Below are 20,492 nucleotides of genomic sequence, written 5' to 3'. Positions count from 1 at the left end.
GTCTTTAAATCTTATTTTTATCCTTCTGGATAGACCGTGTTGTTAGTAAAACTCAAAGCATCGGAAAAAGTTCTGTGTGCGTTTCAGTCCAAAATGTATCCTGTTCTCACCTCGATGAGGAAATCCCCCATCCTCAGGCCCGCCCTCCACGCCACACCCCCTTCATCGACGGACTCCAGGTACTGCAGCGCGGGAAACGCTGGCGTTGGAGTGAACTCCTCTATGGGAGTCTGAGCTGGGGAGGATAAGACAAAAAGGATGAGAATGAGTGGACATAGATAACTAGAACATGGGTTTGAAAATGAGAGAGGGATGGAGAGATTACAGAGGGAGAAAACGAGCATGTGAAAGTGACAAATCTACAAAAGGCAGAGGAATGTGGTGAATGTTGAATAAGAAGCTCACCTTTGGCTCCTCTAAGCACAAAGCCAAAGCCCTCATTGTCTTTCTTCTGTAGGAGCACTGTCTTTTCCTTAATGATGTAGTCACTTAGAGGGAGGAAAGAGGGAGGAGAAGAGAGGGGGTAAAACATGTAGAGAGACAGGGAGAAAAGGAGAGAGAATTGGAGAGGAAGAGAGCTCTATGACTTCTATAGCAAAATAAAAAAAATGTATTGTCATGCAAATAAAGCATTTATTAAACAGCTATACCGCATGACATTATGAAAAATCATACTGCAGCAAATACAGGTTGGCTTGAGAATGTCACAAAAAGCGCTGGTGCACAAAAATGGTCGATGGCAGGGATACAGTTATTGTCACAATGGGCGGAAGTGTACATGAGATGATGTTCCATACAATGGACTAATCCAGCCACAGCTGACGAGCACTGGGCCAGGGCACATTAGAAAAATGTGCACATACACATCACTGATAATGGAAACTTCCAAATTCACCTAAATCGCCGCATTAGCTTTCACCGCCTCTGGCAGCTTTTGCAAGAATACCGCTTTACTGGCTCCAGCGCATCAATACTGGTCCTACATGACACGTCATTTTATGTACAAGAACAAGTCGGACAGGCCTCTATTCTCCCGCCATAAACAGCTCCTCTCGCTCAGAGTCGGAAAACGGAGAGCAGGCCAGAAACGGCGATCACAGACATTTGTGATGCAATCTTGTTACGAGACAGTTGGAGTAGTGTATCGGCTGGCCCTGCAAACCCCTTCATTATTCTAATATCATGACTGCGACTTTTGGCCAAGCTGCTCTACAACCCTTCATCTAATACGGGACTGTTTAAATGGACTCCGAACACAGCCACATCTCATGACTCATTTCTGGACTCGACTTTCTAACAATGTCATTTCACCCCGGTTCTGTTGGAGAGCCCGGGGCTTTAGCAGAGCTGTATGATTTAACAGGAATTTCAGATATTTCTTTTCCTGGGCAGCTCATTTCTGTGTTAGCTTGTGCTCATCAGGGTAACCCGAATTGACTGAAAATTTGAACTGAAATCAAATCAGAGGATTTGATTTCCTAGAAGGGCTGAACGAGCGAACGGGACAAGTGGCCTGGTTAAAGAGTTGCCTTCATATACAGTAAAAGCTTGACTGGTAAAACAGTGCAGCAAAAACACAGGACATACTCAAGGACATCATTTCCAATGGACAGTCTGTTTTTATGCCCCCCTCTTTTAAATAGGAAGTCGGAATTTAAGCAACACACAGCAACTTTTTTCACCATAAAATAGCAGCTTCAAATTTATTTTGATGCACACTGACTTGTAAAAGGGAGAATGGAGCCAATTTCATTCCCCCCACTCATGTCCGTTATTGCTCTATTCAACTTTGGTGAGCGGATATAATCTCCTGGGTGAACTGTGTCACAAGAGTAATGCTAAACTGTACATTAGTTAAGAAGACTCAGAAGTCACGTAAAACCAGCGTTTATCTCCGATATTCAACAATAAAACTTTTAAAATATAAGGAATTCTAGACAGAGATTGATTTATTTGTTACAGGAGCAGCTCTTCTAGGGATCAGGGCTAATATCCACTGTTCAGTTGTGTTTCAGTTCAGTGAGTTGGACTATGCAGCCAGAGCTCCAGGCAAAACATTGATAGGGTTCTTTTTCTACAAGAAAACCACTTAATCGCTCAGACACGGAGGCCAACAGAATTAACCACCAAGCGTGGCTGCAGGGGGTGCTGTTGCTCAGTTACATATTATTGCTTTAAATGTGCCAGGCATTGCTTTCTATCTTCTTGAGTCCACACACACACACAAATTCTGCCTCCTTTGTTTGAGTCAGCTGATCCGAGACCCAAAACTGTGGCACTAAATTGAACCGTAATGCCTCTAAACCCAATGTAAACACAATCATTTGATTGGCAGCCTGGCAGGCACTCATCAGGGTAACTCGGCCATGAAACCACTTAGTAGAAAATAAATCAATGTATCATTGAAAAGAACCACTGTGTTATTTTGATTGTAGGTTTCTGGCAGCAAACACCATCACTCCAACTTCATTTTGCCTCACCACTTCTGAAACTTGACCGACGTGTATACTGATGCTAAAATAATATTAAAACAGTGGAAAAAAATGTCTGCACCGTCTCTTACAGCACAACCACAATGAGCCCTTGTGTATTTAATCCAACAGAGCATCAATAAACAAAGTTTGGTTGTGGAGTCACCGAGGTACAGCGGAGTCACGAGCGTTGGCCTCCAGGCCTGAACATCCAGACTTCGACACCAAGCCGCAACTTTAGCACTGAACAGACGATCGCTAGTTTCCCCTACTGAGGTCCATCCCTTGTGTGTTCTCCATCAATGTTACTGTTTCGCCAACGCACAGCCGCCTTCCAGCCATCTGCTCCTCACACCTCATTCCTTTTTCTCTCACCCTGTCCTCCATCATGCTTTCCCTTTCTGAGGATCAAAGTAACGTCGAGTGGGTGGACGGATCCATCCACTTCTATTAGGGGGAAACATGGCAGGTGGTTCCAAGTTGCTGGTTTGCAGTAAATCACCTGGTTAACTTAACATACATGAAAGTGTTCACCCGTCACCACATTAATCACTGTGGCCAATTAGAAGCATAAAAAGCACAAACGTCCCTGTTTAATCTCTGTTGGCTGCGAGGAGCCGCTCGCTCTGAACTGGCTGCAATAGAGCTGTAAGCCTACTAGAGAGCAGAGTTATTATGTACCCTACTGAGTCATCCTCTCTTCTAGCTACAATTACTGAGAAAAAGGCAACTTTTTAACCATTAACCTGCTGAACGCACACGAAGAGAGACTGGTTATGTGGGGACAATACCCAGACACCTCAAGTGACAGATGTTAGTGTGGATGGAGAGACGGATGAGCGGCGCACACACACACACATACTGTACGTACAGGAGAGATACTCCCACAGCAATCAAGCACAATGACGTATACACTTATATGTGAAAACCACATATATATGTTATTCACTGCATATAGTGCCGTGCACGCACACATGTAAATGCAAATGCATGCAGACACACACACACACACACACACACCGAGACATGCACAGAAATGACAGGTACCTCAATAGGAACTGACAAACTGCACTCTTACCACTTATTGACTCATTCACATTCATCCTTCTGTACAGTCAAAATACCTCACATCTTTAATGACACACTGGGATACATGAAAAATTACAGGATGTGACAGCAGCATTTTTAAAGCAGCAGCGAGAAATGGGAAGTCCTGGTGAATGAAGAATATCTGCTTAAAGAAATCATGACTCAAAGAGAATGAAATACACCCACACTGTCTGACTGAAATGCATCAATATGTGCTCCCTTTCACGCACTGACACACACACATTCAGAGACACACCGGAGGAAGACACAGAAATAAACATGCTGCAGAGTCTCCATTCAATAGCCACTTCCGTCCCACAGATATTCACACGCACAGGGAAAAATACAGATTTAAGACAGACACACAGATACACACACGCACAGTCAAGAGACACACACGCACAGAATAGATAGCTTATTAGTCTGTCTTTGAAAAGGCACGGCCTCTCAATAGCATCATCTACCTCTCCCCTCTCTCCATTGTCCTCTCCTCACATCCATAGCCAGCCAATGAATGAGGAAACAGCCGCTACCTGTAAATGAACCACACGCTCCTGTTTCTGGGGCCCAGTGACGGCCACGAAGAAGAGAGGGAGAGAGAGAAATCTCTCTCTCCGCATCCCCCCATTGCCATGTCCCCCCCTCCTCTATCTCGCGCGCTCTCCACCACCTCCCTCCTCTCTCCTCCCGCCTCCCTCCTCCTCACGGTCTTCCAGCGAGAGCTCAGCCGAAGAGAGCCGCGAGAGTGGAGGAGAGAGGTGGGGAACGAGAGAGGATGGAGAGAATGTGCAGCTGTGCACCCCACATGCATCAGACGAGGGAAAGACAATGTCAAAGATGAAGCGCGTGCGAGAGAGAGACAGAGAATACCAGCGATCATCACAACAGGGGGAATGTGTACTGTATAGTCTGTGTGTGTGCTGGTGGATGACAGGGAGAGGGTTTGGTTGCAACATCGTGGAGATGGAGAGATGAATTTGCAGGGTGGGGATGCGGGGGATGGGTATAAATGTAAGGCGAGAGAGAGGAAAGAGAGAGAGGGAGAGAGACAGAGAGAGAGAGAGCACATCCACTGACTGGTGTTTCACAGATATACTAACAGCTGATTTCCACCCTGGATTTACTCTCTCTCTCTCTCTCTCTCTCTCTCTCTCTCTCTCTCTCTCTCTCTCTCTCTCTCTCTCTCTCACACACACACACACAGAGACACAGAGACACACACACTTGCCAACTTTCATCTCGCCCCCTCCTCTCCTCTAAAGCAGATCTGTCATCACCACCCAGGCTAACAAACACTCTGCCGCTCTCTGTCTCTCTCTGAAATAGTAATTGACATTCTCCCAAATGCCGAGCTGCAGCGAGGGAACATGCACCAGATCACCTTGCTCTTAATTGAGCACCACTTCACCACAGTGCTGCAATTACGCTCTGCCAACTTAACACAGGTAATACAACCCCAGTGGCCACTATTTCCATTTAGAAGGCAAGCGCAGCTGCATTAAGGCAAATCCCTTTTCTGAATGACAGTGAGAGCTGCTCAGCACAAGGGTAATGCCGGCGACCGCGTGTGAGAGGCTGAAAAAACCCTCGGGTGGCAACTGCAAAGTCCTTCTCAGTAGCCATGGGATATAACCAGTGCCTGCTGCTTCAGCCTCCATATGACTCATCAGGAGAGTGATGTATGTACATGGAAAGACACATGCACGTTAGCACTCGGACAAACATGCACAAGCTTCGTGCAGCACCTGCCCTGGGCTGGGCTGAGCTGCGACTTTCGACAGATGTCATGGAGGAGACAACCCCAACCCAACCTTTCATTAAGCCATTGTTGTGCTCAGTGTAAACAGGCAACACGACAAGAGAGGAGAGGAGAGGGAGGAATATGGACGGAAGCGACAAGTGTGTTTGTCTGGTGGAGCCAAAAGGGGGCCGAGCCGAAAATGACATGGCTGCTCTTTATGCTTTCTGCAGCGACGTGTTCACAGAACAAAACAATAGAGAACGGGCGCTGTTCAGGATCAGAACAAATCAGATGCATAAAGCGCAGAGGACGACATGAAAGCAAGTGAAACGAGTGACCATGGACACACACACGCACGCACACACACACACACGCACACACACACACACACACACACACACAACACACACACTCCTCATACCCACAAAACAACTGTGTGTCATCTTCTTCAATCACCTTGAGGCCTCACAGTCTTAGCTCACAGCTCAGTTGCTGCCCACACTGACAATCTACATCAGAGGCTGCAGCCAATCAGCTTTATTCTGGGTTTTTTTATCATTATATTTGTCTAATTTCTCAACTTCTCTGGTAACTCCAGCCTCCTCCCACAGTCGAAAGACATGCAGATTGCTGGAGGCTATAAATTTGTGTGAATGTGAGCGTGAATGGTTGTTTTTGTCTCTTTACGTCGGTAGTGCAAAGTGCTGGCGATCTGTTCAAGTAAGAAGAACCCCACCTTTCGCCCCAATGTTAGCTAGGACTGGCTCCAGCCCTCCCAGGGAACCCTAAAGGATGAGCGATATATGGAAGGATGGATGGATGGATATAACGGTTCAGGGTTTCGAATTTAGGTTTTCAAGTTTTTATCCCCTTTACCCCAGGTTGTAAGCTTCGGATCCAAACTTTCCTTACCTGGGGCCGTCGGTGCCATCGTAGGCTCCAACAGTGACGTTTCGGAAAAGCTTCCTCTTGGCTTTCTCGCTACGCGTCTCTGCAAGACACACGGAGGCAAAACATAAGCTGGAATCAAACTTTCACCTTCCTTCTTGACACCGTCTCCGTCTATTTATAGGAGAGCCACGTTTTGAGCACGAGCCTCAAGTGAATCAAATGTAATTACACCATGTTTTTGTGTCTATAAACGTCGTGACATATGGTTTGCTTGCTGTGCGAAAAGTGCAGCTGGGATAATATGAGAAAATGGAATGCCTGTGCTGCACATGTGCCACTGTCTGCTGCGATAAAGGGCCTGCTGGTAAACATGAGTGTGACGTGCTGGGTGTTACAGTGACTTAAAGGATAATGCCAGCCTGAGGGGGTATGTAACCCATTTTCCTGTGCGCCCCCTTCACCAATCTATGAGCTATTTAAACGATTACTATACATCTTGTTGACCCATCTCTTGATATCATGAACTTTATGAGAACGATCACAAATATGTCATTAATTATTTATTTTAATTTATAAACAAAACTCAAACTGTTGGTCAGCTACAGCGAATCTCAGAAGATTACCACAAAACCGAGAGGATTTTTTAAAACAGCCCACACATTTGCCGTGAAGAGATTAATATTTTAGAATAACGTCATGAGATGAAGCTCCAACTGGATCCGTCTTACCTGATCGATTGTCTCTGGTGAGAGCCGCCACTTCTTCCACACAGTCTGAAGGGAACCAGCCAGTGCGTCCTTTCACTGTTCCCTCCCAGTATCCCCCTTCTCCTACACTCAATACTGAGGCAATACACAGACAGATAAACAGATAAAGGACATAGTTAGATGAATAAAATATAATTTTGGGAGCAAATTCAGTGTCTCTTACTCTCTCACTGTGATACATATTTCCTCCAACTCTCCTAGTTTGTCTTTATTAACCTGTTTTATAATAACGGTGTACGATCCACTGAGAGGCTCGGAACACGTATTGCTTTGTGATGACTGGATGCTGGTTCTTCTCATTTCTCTTGTTTACAATCCTCTCTTCCCTCATGTACGTCTTCTCCTTGTTGATGTTTTACAGAGTTTATCAACCTGCCCTGCAGCTGCACTGGCGGTTTTGAAACATTGCACCAGATGAGGGAACATTTAGATAAAGAAAAGAACAACCTTTAGCAAAATAGACAACTTTTGTGTGATTGTGTGAGAACAGCTGTAGTGACTGATACTGCACACTTCAATGTGTTTTTTGAGCTGTAAACTAAATTATATAACTGTTCAATTAAATATGTTAATGTTGATTTTAAATCACATTTATTACCAAATTTATAAAAACAAATCTGCATTTGTGGGCTGAACATGGCTCATAATGCCACCCAGTGTTTCAAACCATCTTGGAACTTGCACGCACAATGCTTATGAAGTGTCAATCGCTTGGGACCTCTCTACATCATAACATTTATATGTATTTCAAAAAGTTAACATCCTCTAATCAAATTAGGGCGGCTGCCCCGTCACTAGCAACCGCTCATGAGAAAACTCCGCTTTGCTGAAACTAAACCCCGAAAACCACCATATTGTCCATCGTTCAGAGACGTCCCCCATCCTCTCCTCTCCCTCGCCTGTCTCACACACACCGTTTGAAATTGAGGCTGAGGTGGGCCAGCAGTTCGAACAGCTTGAGACGGCCGTCAGGAAACTCTAGAGGCAAGAAGCCCTCCACTTAATGAGAAAATTCTATAGCAGCAGTGTGTGTGCTGCTACTGGAGACGTACCACATTACTGGACAACCTAGATAACTTAGATTTATCAAGCTATAATGGTATGTTGTTTATGTGTGTGTGTGTGTTGAGGGGATAAACTTTGCTGATGATATGAGCACAGTCAAAAACAGTTTACTGGCATGAACTTAGATTTCCTCTGGCCAGCTTTGGCCTCCGACATATACCCCCTACTGCTCAGGAGGAACATACAGTGGAAAGTACAAATCAAATAGATGGCTCCTACAATAACAAGATGATTACAGTTCTGTTTAAATCTTGGTGGGATGACTTCCTCCTCATTCTTCACCTCCCCATTTGTTGATTTGGCTCCATCTCACCTTTAACTTTATCCCCTTTGCTGATTGAGAGCTCCCTGTCTCCACCAGCAGAGTGGGCGCGTGTGGCCACATACACCCGCCCCGGCACCGCACTGTACATACGCTTTATGTGACCTCCCCCGCTGCCCGCAGAGGTTGCTCTATGGAGGGAGAACGAGAGAGAAAGAGGGAGAGTCTCTCAACAAAACTGTGAGATTAGACCGCGTTACACACTGTGGAAAACACAAGCGAGACGAAGTAAGACGACATGCAGCTTGTCAGGCCACATCACAGACAGCCGGCATGTTGAGTCTTACTCATCAGTCATAGCAACAGGGAGAGAGCCGGCTGCAGCAGTGTATTTACTGACAGTCTGGCAATTGATTCATATGTCATGAAGAAAGCACGAACATTTCTGCTCCGTCCTGCAAGTACAGACTCGGGTCTTGTTTATATCCAAGTTGTTGTCATTGAGCATGTAACATTTATTTTTTTTTTTTTTTCGGGCGGTGAATATCTCTACATTTCCGTTGCCTCGCAGAACAACAATGTACAGTGACACCACACCTAAAATATGTGACTAGCAGTTAAAAATAGTGCATAACCATGCAACTGAGACACAAATAGTAGTTTCTCCGCATACAGCTGAGGGTAACTGGATATTAGCGACGCCCTGTTGGTGGATGTCCTCACGGGACCTGGTTAGAATAAGAGTTAAGATACTTTCATTAAGTGCAACTATGTGCAGCACTGTCTCTATCACACACTAAGGGCACAGACATCAGGGGTAAGTTGGGGTTCAATATTTTGCCCAAGGACACTTTGGCAAGCGGAACGGGGGGAAACTAGGATGGAACTGCCGACCCACTGGTTAGTGGACGACCCGTTCCGTCTCCTGAGCCATAAAGCTGCTTTCAGACATGAACTCTGGATAATCTCCTGGCATTCTCCGGAGGGGCTGTATGTGAAGAAGACACCAATGAAGAAGACACTGACGAAGATGTCAAGAGAGCTTTTGGTGATAAAGTCCGACGCCGGTGTCAATGTGCTGCAAACAAACACACGTGATCTCCACAGTGGAATGAATACGTTACATCTTGTCTCCGCCTGCTGCACCACCTCTCAGCTCTGGAGACTTCCATGTTGTTGTGAAAGCGTCTGACTGGAGAATCTCCTGCTGCATTGTTCATGTGTGAAAGGTGAACTCCGGAGAAAGTCCAGACCCCATTGTGTGGACATTCTCCGGAGTTCATGTCTGATCCTCCCCCGACAGCTTACTTACCCCTGTCTACCTCGCGGCTGCCGGTGCCTCTCCTCCGTGTCACTTTGGCCTCCTCTCCCTCTGGATGGGGAGCGGGTACGAGTTCTGGGGCTGCTGGAGCTTCTCATGCCGATGGAGGCCCTGCGCTGGGCCTGCAGAAACACACCCATAACGACAGAATGTCAAAAGCTGATCTATCATTCCTGTAAGAGCCTGAGAAGCAATACATTGTCAGTAATCATATCTAAGAGCAATCAGTGGATGACCATCCACCTAATGGTCTTCAGTACCTGTCCTGGGTTGGGATTGGTTGCAGCCTTGTTGGGGAGGGCCAGAGGTTCAGACTGGGTCATGGTGTTATCACTGTTAGCACGCAGTAGGTGGTGGGAATGGAGCGAGGGGAGAGGCAGTGTGTGGGCGCTCTCTTTTCTTTTGGGAACAAACTTTGGCGATTCCAAAAAGGGCACTGGAGATGGAGGTGTGACGGTGAGGGGTCGGAGGTGAGGAAGGGGAGCAGGGAGGATGTGACAGGATGAAATGAAGGGAGAAATAAGGTCGATTAGGGGAAAAATGAGATCATATAGGGGCAAAAAAAGGGCAAGTGCTGGGATTTTTTAAATATTTCAATATTTAATAGCTCCTTCAGAAGAGGAAGTCTGGCTTGAATGCTTACCTACGTCAGAATCTTTGTGGTTTTTGATGATTTCCCCGAGTTCAAAGTGACCAGAAACTACAGCTAGCTGCAAACAGAGAAAACTAAATGAAGTATATAGTTATGCTAGCTCTTGTAATAAGTGTTATTTTTGTCTAATTATCTCTCTGGTTTCGTCAAAGTCATATGATTAAAATTCCAAACTATATTCTCAGTAAAAACAATTATCGTGAATACATTTACCTGAAAGGGGGTCTGGCCATGTTTGTTCTTTGCCTCCCTGTTTGCTCCCCGGTACAGAAGAACGCGGACACAGCTCTCCTGATGATTCACAGAGGGGAAGTGATCGGTTAGCACCTTTAGAAGAAGCAGCAGTAATTATTATGGTAATGATAGTTTAATATAAGGGATCTATTTCCATACTCACCTTGTTGTACAGGGCAGAAATGTGAAGTGCAGTGTTCCCTGAGGCATTTTGAGAAGTGGTGTTTGCCCCATAAAACAGCAGATGCTCCAAGTGCTGGGCAAAGCCATTCTGGCAAGCCTGTAATGTCAAGGGTGTGATAGAAATATCCACAAATTATCATTGTTATTAAGTATGGAAGGAGGAAGGTGGGTGGGGGTTACATAGGGCAGTATAGTACAAGAGAATTAGGCAGATAAAGAGAGGGGGAAAAAACGATTTCGTAGAGGAGATAAGATAAAGAAAAAGGAAATATTGTGTCCTGCATCCACATTTAGATCCATAATTACTCTTACAGGAAAAACAGGTCAGAGCCACTTACATTGCACCGTGGAGGAAAAGAAAGGGAACAAAAAAACATTCGAACAACAGAAACGAGCGATCAACAGCCTGAGAGGTTTCCTCATATCCCCCTGCAGGGACTAAAATATCACATCATACGTACAAAGTAAAGAAAGAAAACACAGAGCACGGCAAAACCAAAATAAGATACCATGACAACCGGCTCGCAGCACAAACGCAAATTTACCATAATGTCACAGAGACATGGTGGAGGCAATGCACCCATATCTGCAGTAAGAAAGAGATAATAATACAATGCTCTTTCTGAACTGGGCTCAAGATGACTCAGATTTGAACATTTAAGGAAACTATGTGGTCGTCTTATCCACGACTGTTTAGTGACATTTTTTAAATGTTTTTTCATAGCATGATTCTCAGTGAGAGGCTGAGATGGATGGAGAGATGGCGGGACGAAGGGTACCTTATGCATTTCTTCCATTCCAAACTCCTCTTCATCCCTGTGCTATAGACAGAGAGAGGGAGGGGAGGGGAGGAGGCAGAGGGAATGGAGAGACGGGTGAGGAAGGCCAAGAGGAGAGGGGTGTGAGAAAATGCTGAGAGAGAAACTGAGGGCGGCACGACATGAACGACAGAGATAAGAAACATTGGTGCATTGCTCAAGTTTACATGAAGAGACACAAAAGACCAAAGATGTTTAATGTTACAATTTGAAGACGGACAGAGGAGATGGAGAGATAGGTAGAGGGAGATATATGTAATATGTATAAAATATGGAGAGAGAATTAGAGAGAGATAGAGAAAGAGAGAGATAAAGAGATAGACAGATAAAGATAGAGTGAGCGAGACAGATAGACAGATAGACAGACAGACAGACAGACAGACAGACAGATAGACAGATAGATATATGTATCTGCCCATTACCTGATGGGACTCATCCCAGCCATTCTCATCCCTTGTCCCCAGTCTCGCTGTGTAGTAGAGCAAGGTCTCACAGCAGGACGTGTCGCCCCCTGTCAGCACAGTGTGGTACAGCGGGGTCAGGCCACAGCGGTCTTTGTAGTCAGGAGACGCTCCAAGGGACAAGAGAGCCTGGCAAGAGGAGAAGAAAGGACTTTGTTCAGTGTGTGTGTGTGTGTGTGTGTGCATGTTCTGTTTGTAATGAGAGACAGACAAACTGAGGAGTAGGAAATGAAAAGATGATTGCTGTATATAGTTGGGCATTATTCTAGTCCTCATGATGATGCTGACCAATACAATCACAAAGTTTTACTGATAGATACATCATGCCAATATATATCAGATAGATTGATTATTACCAGCGCCAAGTTTATGTTTTCATCAGCGTTTGTTTGTCTGTTTGAAATTTTGTGGTGGGGTGGGGCATGACACCAGGAAGAAGCCAATAAACTTTGTAGCAGATCCGGATAAACAGGCAGACTCAGGAGTTGTTGTTTTTTACATTTCTTTAACGTGGCGAGATAGGGTGTTGGCCCCTGGGGGAGGTATTCTAGTTTAACATTTGATCTTGTATACAACATAGATTGTTATAGTGCATGTTGAAGTTGCACCGGGGGTAGACAAAATAACTTAAAACATGTCAACACCTGTAAAAGTAGATTTTAAATGCATAGAAACTAACTAAATAACCATGTTATACCCACAATATTCAAGGTACTAATGCTTCAAATCTTCTTTGAATTCAATGGGAAACAAATTAATTCAAAATTCAACACATTGTATCTAAAGTCTTCAAAGTTGGCTTGATGCACACAAACCCTATAATATTTTATAATCTTAGGAATGGTCTATCCATTGCAGTTGTTAAAACCAGATAAAACATTTTACATACCATCATTGTATTTTATTCTATTTCTTATTTTATTTTTTTCTCTATCAACTTATTTTTAAATTTCATAAAGTTTTTTATTTCTCTTACCACTTTTATTCTACTCTTTTTAATCTCTTAACTTGTTGAAACTTGCTTTAAACTGTGCTTTCTGATTTTATTTTATTTTATTTTTCTTTAATTTCTATCTACTTCTGTGTATGAAATGTGTTTTATAAGTAAAACGGCCTTGCCTTATAATCATCATTCAGTTTGTGCATTTGCAACCTACAGTATGAGTGTGCAACTTAAAACCAGTCCTTACCAGCAGCCCAGCGTGATTCTGAGCCCTCACAGCTTTGTGCACTGGTGTCAAGCTGTCTCTGCTTCTAAAGTCCAAATGAGCGCCGCCCTGAACCAGCACCTTGATGCCCTCCACTGGCAGACCAGACTGCACCGCCACAGACAGCGGGGTCTCTGACCAATGGAGGAGTGATAGGGGTTAAGGAGGGATGGCAGGTAGAAAGGTGAAAATCCATCCTGGGATATTCTCACAGTATTTGAAATCACTCAATATCACAATATAATTTATTTGAAGGCAAAGAATGAATCTTTATATAATACATAAATCCAGAGTGAGAAGTTGCATAAAAAGTTCTGTGACAAACTCACCTCCGGTGTCAGGGTCATGAAAATTTGGATCAAGACCTTTATCAAGGACTTTTGCTATTTTCTCCGTTGCTCCAGTCTGAATATAATCCAGGAACTTCTTCAGACTGGCCTGGGAGTTGTGCAGAGGAAGGAGATGGATGCCAGTGAGTGGAAATGAATAGTTTACATCAGTAATGTCTCATAGAGAAGAGAAGAAATACCTTTGTGCTGAGCTTTCCAAGAGCCTTCTCATCCAGGTTGGTCTGTTTATAAACTCTGGTTTTGTACCTAAACTGAGGAGCAGAAAAAGATCCGTGTGAAAACTGTGAAGAATCCTTCTGAAACACAGTTTATCACTGAAGGTGTAAAAAGAGGGAAATAAGAGAAAGGATCATTGTGCTGTACATCTGTGGCTCAGATGGTGTTAAACAATGAAAACATTGTTTTTCTTAAAAGGAACAGAAGTCAGACTGGGGATTAGTTTTAGAGCAAATAATTCACAAATAATTCTGAGCAGCCAGTTCAATGAATTTCTTTACAAAAATGTAAATTGGGTGCATGGAAGCAAAGAAGACACAGTAAAAGAGTTAATGCTGATTATTCATTCTAATGATGATTAAATACTAGAGCCTAGAGCACTTTCATTTTATTAACAGCAAATGTGTCATGCCTACATACTGCAAAGCCATAGTATATGTCAAACTGAATAGTACTAAAATATAATCTACTCACTACAGGCTATTTTGATATCTGTACTCTGTTTGGGGGGGGGGGGGACTCTGTACTGAGCAGCACTAGCTAACTTAGATTTATTTTCTGTAAGTGTTGATTATTTTATTTACAGGCAGCAGAGTGTTCTCATATAAGTGTTGTTACATTAGTGTCTATCTAAAAGCTTTTAGATTCAGATGAGCCCAAAAATAACAGTGTCAGAGACAATATGGAGACTAAAGGATATTGATTTGGAAAAAACTAAACAAATCAATGACTTGTACATGTCGCAATTTTTCCTGGTTTGCTTTCAATCATGTCACATATTAGTCACAATCACCTGAAGAAATTTGTAATTGTTTATGTCATCTTAAGACCCCTTCTCTGTATCTGGTGACCACCCACTGAAAGCACTGGCCTTAAACATTGTCTAGAGAACCAGACTTCAGTAATTCAACTGAGCTCAGGTCTGTTTACCGTCTCTTCCTTTCTGAATAATCCAATTCAATGAAAACCGCCTATCTGAATGTGGGGTCTCCACACCTTTACTGCAGTGTGATGACAAACCGTTAAACTGCAGAGGAGCCGGGAGGCGAGAGTAGAGAACTAAGTTACTGCTGAACTGAGGCACACACTGCACCTCAGAGCGGCTGCGTTTGTGCAGCGTCAGGATGAAGGAAATAAACTTGAACAGAATAAAATAACTATACCGTGTTCACTGGTATGTGGTGGTACACACTAAGAAGTAACTGTGTGGATAAACTACTGGACCAGTGAATGTGCACTAAGCTGGCTTTACAAAATGGCATTACTGGTGTTATAAATACATCCACTCTCTGCGCTGTGAGATACATTCTGCTGTGGAGTGGAATCCAGTTACGAGGCCTCATCACTACACAGACATGTCCTAATCTGGAACCTTGTCAAGAATGTAAACAGGCTGCTTTGAAGCCAAACCCTGAGAGCAAGGATAGGATTTCAGCCCCACCCAAGCAGCACTCAACATTTACAGCAAGCTGGACCAGCAGGGGGCGCTGTTAGATAATCAAAACACAGCGTGAAACTTCTCACGGATGCCTCCAACAACCCACATCCCAAACAGTGAAGAAATACAATATCATTTCTATGTTACATAATGAAAGCTATCAAATCAACAATGTGCTTATTATTTTCTGTTTTTAGATGATGTTCTTTCTGAATAATCTATACACAGTAATAAACACTGGACTGAATATTTTATAGAGGGATTCTTAGTATTTTTTTGGGACTTGGTTATTAAACAAACTTTAGGCCCACAAACAAATAAATGAATGAAGGGTTTCCCCATCAGATTTGTATTCATGGCTGTGTGGAGCAGCCATGTGAATAAGTTTGATTACGAAATAAGATATAACTTAACAGCTTAGTCCTCACTTAACAAGCATATATAAAAAAAAAACTCTAAATGCTTTTTGTCTGACTGTTTGAACTTCCCCACCCTTTCCATCTCCATACCTCCAGGTAAGGCACGCCTTTCTCAAAGGACTGGGAGTAGTCTCGCAGGGCCCGCTCCTCCTCCAGGAACTTGGCGTCCCGTCCGTCTCCAGCTGGCTGGAAGAGGCCGTAGTTGTAGACGTCCCACAGCGACTCGCTGAGGGTTAAGACGATCTGCTGCTTGGCGCTCCACACCGTGCAGTCCTGGTCAAACTGGAGACACCTCTGACAGACATGGAACACAGGGCAAAGCAGAGGTCAAGTGTGGGAGTTTTTGGAGGCAGACATTATAATGGTTAAGCAGAGCAAAAAGCAGAAAAAGGTGGTTCTATGGTGCAGCAGTTCCCAAACTAGGGGTTTGGGAAATGCCGGGTTAGGGGTCAAACTAACCCCTAACCCGGGGGCAGGGAGGTGCAACATGATTTCCAAAAATCTAATTAAAAAACGATTTAAATTGCATATTTAAGCTATAATTTATCCAACAGATTAAATAGTAACAGTAAAATAAAACCATCTAAATGCAATAATAGCTCTTTTGACTGACAGATTTCCAGCAGCACCATTTGCAGCAGGTTTAAAGAACCATGGGAAACGGTGCGCACATGACTACATGTAGGTGATTCTGTCTCCAAGGATACTGACGTCACCATGACATCATTTATTTCATACAATGATGAATAATGGTTAATGTAAATGAGCTGTAGATCATGTGCCTTGTTGGTTGCAATAGTTAATGCATTACTATACTATTCATCTGGAGTCATGAAGACATAATTCCTACCATATGATCATTATTTTTCAAGCTTTATAACCTTTAGTTCATGTCTGTAGTTCTATAGGAGGCAGAGATACCTACATGTACTTTTCTTCTATGTGACTTCTTCAAGATGACTTATTATATGATGTCATATGCCGAATCGTTTTCTGCTCGACATGAGCCTCAGATTGTCTCTTGATTCCTATTATTTGCAGAGATATCTTGGAAAATGTGATTTTTTTTCAAGCTGCTACTTTTACTGAAGTAACAGGTCTGAATACTTCCTCCACCACTGTGGAGTAGCAGGAGTGCCAGACTTCATAAGCTGCCTCAGCCTCCCTCTGTCTTGTTTTGATCTCTTTCCCTTTCTCTGATCTTAGAAAGAAAATCTGACTCTTTCTGTCTCTAACCGCAGGAGTTTATATCATTATGACAACAGCTTTTTTTAATGGTCAGGTTTCAATGCGTAAACCTGTGTCTCAATAAATAATACTATGTAGTTGCACTTTATCATTATGGATAAATAATGTAGCATGATGGTTTTAACATCAGCTGGTGAGTGATGAATGCATGAGTGTGTGGTGTGTGCAGAATATGAATGCATTACTTGTTAATAATTGATCATCTGCCAAATCACTGGAGAGACGATGACTTATATGCTTTCCTTATAGTTTGAGCTGACACTCGGGTCTAACTCTGACTTATATTCACAACATCATTTCTCTTTTACCCCCGAATGAAGAACGATTCTACACCGGGATAAATATTGTATGTCACATTTGCACCATGATCCAGAAGAGGAAGTAGTTTGGAGAGAAAATCCTCTTTGCCTCGTGCTGTATGTGTGTGAAAAAAAACTACCTCGGATGTATTATGTGAATGCCCGACCAGATTTCACGGTGATTTGTGCGCTGCCCATTCCCTCAAGACAATCTTTTCTCCCCTTTTCTTATTAGAGTCTGGAGCTGCAGGACGGAGCCGGAGTGGGTCTTAACAACGGAGCTGAGACGTCTCAATGAGATGTATGCATCTATGCCATTGTTCCATCTCAGCGCACTGTAAGTAAAATTGCACAGCTCAGCACACTTCCATGTCCCTCTGCTCCCCTCGAGCCCCGCCCCTCCACCGCTCCCCCACCTCACTAGTTTGCACAGTTTGATAATGTAGCCAACTCTATTGGCATGGCAACCGATTCATTAGTGGAGGCAGGCACCCGTTGCCGTAGCAATGTCTCGGTGGTCCCTGGGAGGTAAACCACATGACCATATATAACTGAGTTGTAAAGAACGTGTGTGTGTGTGTGTGTGTGTGTGTGTGTGTGTGTGTGTGTGTGTGTGTGTGTGTGTGTGTGTGTGTGTGTGTGTGTGTGTGTGTGTGTGTGTGTGTGTGTGTGTGTGTGTGTGGAAGACACAGAGTGCGTAATTCCTGGGAGAGATGTCTAATGTAATGTATACTGTGTATTACAGGGACACTCCTCTCCCCATCGTTCTCTTTTATACAATCAGGGATTTTCGGACACTTTTATTATTACGGTTTATATAAACGCGCACTGTAAATCTCCCACTTTGTTCATTCGCTCCCAACTTGCTTTTCACAGCATCCGTCTCCACTCTCGCCCTCTTTAACCCGCTCCCAACACTTCCTTCCCTCTTGTCGTCTCTCTCTCGCATTTGACTCAATAATATTTCAGCTCCACGGCGTGAGGTGCTGAGTGTTAGTCGGCGGTGTGCGGAGCTGAACCCGACGCCTGTGGCTGACGGAGACCTACGAGCAACACAGAGGCCTTCCATATATTCCAGAGCAACTCGCTCTCCCCAAACTCATTAAAAACCTATTAGATAATTAGCAATTACTGTTATATTGAGGGCAGATTGGCTGACATGTAGAGCAGCCGGCATGTTCGGGGAGTTGAAAATGCAGAAAGGAAGATGGTGGGGAGGGGGTTTACAGTCGGCTTAGCCATTCTCACCTGGATGTGTGGGCTGGCCAATTCACACCTGCCGCCACCGCTCAGCTGAGAGCAGCTGTAAGTGTGAATTGATGCCAACTTCAGTTTTGGAAACTAATTATGACCACACATGACCGAAACATGGTGGTGTTGACGGAATACACGTACGTCTGCCCTCACAGGTTACGCAACACAAGCGCTGTCTTCTTCCTTCAGGGACGCATCCCTGGGCTTGTGGGACGACTGGAGTGAAAAAAGGCTTTGAAAACAAGAGATGTGCCAGTACAGTCGTGCACACTATTTGGTTAATGCTCAACAATGTATGCACGGAGTACTCCCCCAGTACTTTTCAGAGACTAATTTCAAACAGATGTGGAGTCAACACTGCAGCTATAAACCTGAATAATGTTTTCATTTAGGGATGCAAAATAAACCGGCTTTGGAGTGGAAACAGTTGTGAATCATTTTAGCTTCCATTAGAAAAGACAGCAGGCTTAAAAACAAAGAGGAGGAAGGCGTGGAAAAACAGACGACGAACGCAGCAACCAAGAGCAAACCTGATGAGTCACTGAGAGAATATAGTGACCAAGGTCCAAGGTTGTGCTCTTACCTCATCTCTGTTCATAATTAGTTTTTTATTATCACAAATCCAGGTTATATGTTTGAATAATAGAATTCCTCTCTAAATCCAAATGAAAACCCCTGCATCACTAATATAACATTTACAGGTTTACTTATGTCCAGAAACATAACAATCACTTAAGGCAATAACCTTGAGTGATTGTTATTTGAATCTGATATTTATACTGTATATGCTTATAACCTTTCTCAATGTTTGTTCATGTAAAGCTTTCCGTTCTGAGGCAGTAATATCAGAGACACTTCCCTCAAGTGGCGCCCTGAGGGAGAATTGTTTTACAATTGCTGGATTTTGATTTGATTGTACTTGATGGCTCATTCTTAAAGATTTTAAACATGAGGAGCCGAAGTGTACAACAACGTTTTAGAGTATTTGACTTTTTGGCTTTATGGATTTAAATCTGTGCTAAATTAGGAGTCTAGAAGAACATGAGATTCTGTCATGTGAAGGTGTCTTCATGCCATGAGTGTTTTTGCATTGCATTTGGCCATAGGGAGGACATGCACCTACTGTTTGTTTGATGTCTGGAATTCCAATACGAAACACCATCATTGTCAGGAATGTGTCCTCTAGAGGAGCCATCGTGGTCATGCTGCGCTCCATGAGACCTCGTCTCTTCTGCAGCATATTCAGGCCTGGGTGATGAGGCTGCTGATTGGCTGCATTGAAAGGATGCTGCTGCTGCTGCTGCTTATTGGCTGCTTGATGGTGTAACGGAGCTTGATTTGACATGTAACCGAATCCTCGGTGGCCCGGCCTCAGCGGCCTGTCCGCTCTCTGTCGGCCGATCACTATGGCAGCTGGTTTAACCACCTCGCCACCTTTCCCTTCCCAGGATTGTCGTCCTCTCGTCATTTCCTCCTCCTCCAGACCCTCTAACCCTCCATTCTCCGTGTCACGTTCGTCTTCCCCGTCTGTGTTTTCTGTTCCCTGCTCCTCTTCCTCCTCCTCATCCTCCCCATCTTTGTCATCCTGACCGGGATAAAAGTGCTCATTATTTCCCAGCATCCTTTGCTGTGCAGGGGTCACTGCAGAGAGGGCTGAGTGACATAGCTGTCATGAAGACAAAACATGGCTATCCCATGAGACTGGCCTCATCCTTAGAAACATGCTGTGGGAAAACAGGCAGAGAAGGGAGTAACCTTTGGTCATTTATCTCTGGAACATTTCAGTGATAGAGTGAACATTACAACATTAGAAAAAGACACGTGCAATAATAGAAATACTAGCCACGGGCAATGCTAATAAGTCCACATGTGTGAATGAGCACAGAGCTGGTCCACATTTTCCATTTAGCCGCTGGGAATGCATCGGGGAATAGCAGGCTGATGAAAGACGGACTATATATAAACTCTGTGAATTTGCATCACAGGTTCTTTGCAGAAGGGAATGAGTTGGATATGAAATTTAGCTTCGGCATGAGGTCAAGATCATTGCTGCTTTGTGACAATGGAGTCGACCCATGTCTGAGGCACAACCCTGGGCCGACAGC

General features: G+C 44.0%; 1 protein-coding gene across 1 annotated transcript in view; it reads right to left on the bottom strand.

The window, feature by feature from the left end:
- LOC118101080 (SH3 and multiple ankyrin repeat domains protein 1) overlaps positions 1–20,051 on the bottom strand; it is a 29,617-nt gene extending 9,566 nt beyond the window's left edge. The window contains 17 exon segments of the mRNA XM_047338465.1: positions 111–235; positions 406–488; positions 6,214–6,292; positions 6,921–7,034; positions 8,338–8,477; positions 9,599–9,729; positions 9,868–10,043; positions 10,251–10,317; positions 10,473–10,550; positions 10,657–10,773; positions 11,917–12,084; positions 13,146–13,297; positions 13,493–13,601; positions 13,693–13,764; positions 15,677–15,880; positions 19,511–20,023; positions 20,025–20,051. Coding sequence (XP_047194421.1) covers positions 111–235; positions 406–488; positions 6,214–6,292; positions 6,921–7,034; positions 8,338–8,477; positions 9,599–9,729; positions 9,868–10,043; positions 10,251–10,317; positions 10,473–10,550; positions 10,657–10,773; positions 11,917–12,084; positions 13,146–13,297; positions 13,493–13,601; positions 13,693–13,764; positions 15,677–15,880; positions 19,511–20,023; positions 20,025–20,051 — 2,355 coding nt within the window.
- Positions 20,052–20,492: the final 441 nt, after the last annotated feature.

Source organism: Hippoglossus stenolepis, chromosome 21, assembly GCF_022539355.2.
Source record: "Hippoglossus stenolepis isolate QCI-W04-F060 chromosome 21, HSTE1.2, whole genome shotgun sequence".
Lineage (NCBI taxonomy): Eukaryota > Metazoa > Chordata > Actinopteri > Pleuronectiformes > Pleuronectidae > Hippoglossus > Hippoglossus stenolepis.
The sequence above is the reverse complement of the archived record's forward strand: the minus strand, read 5'-3'. Positions and strand labels throughout refer to the sequence as shown.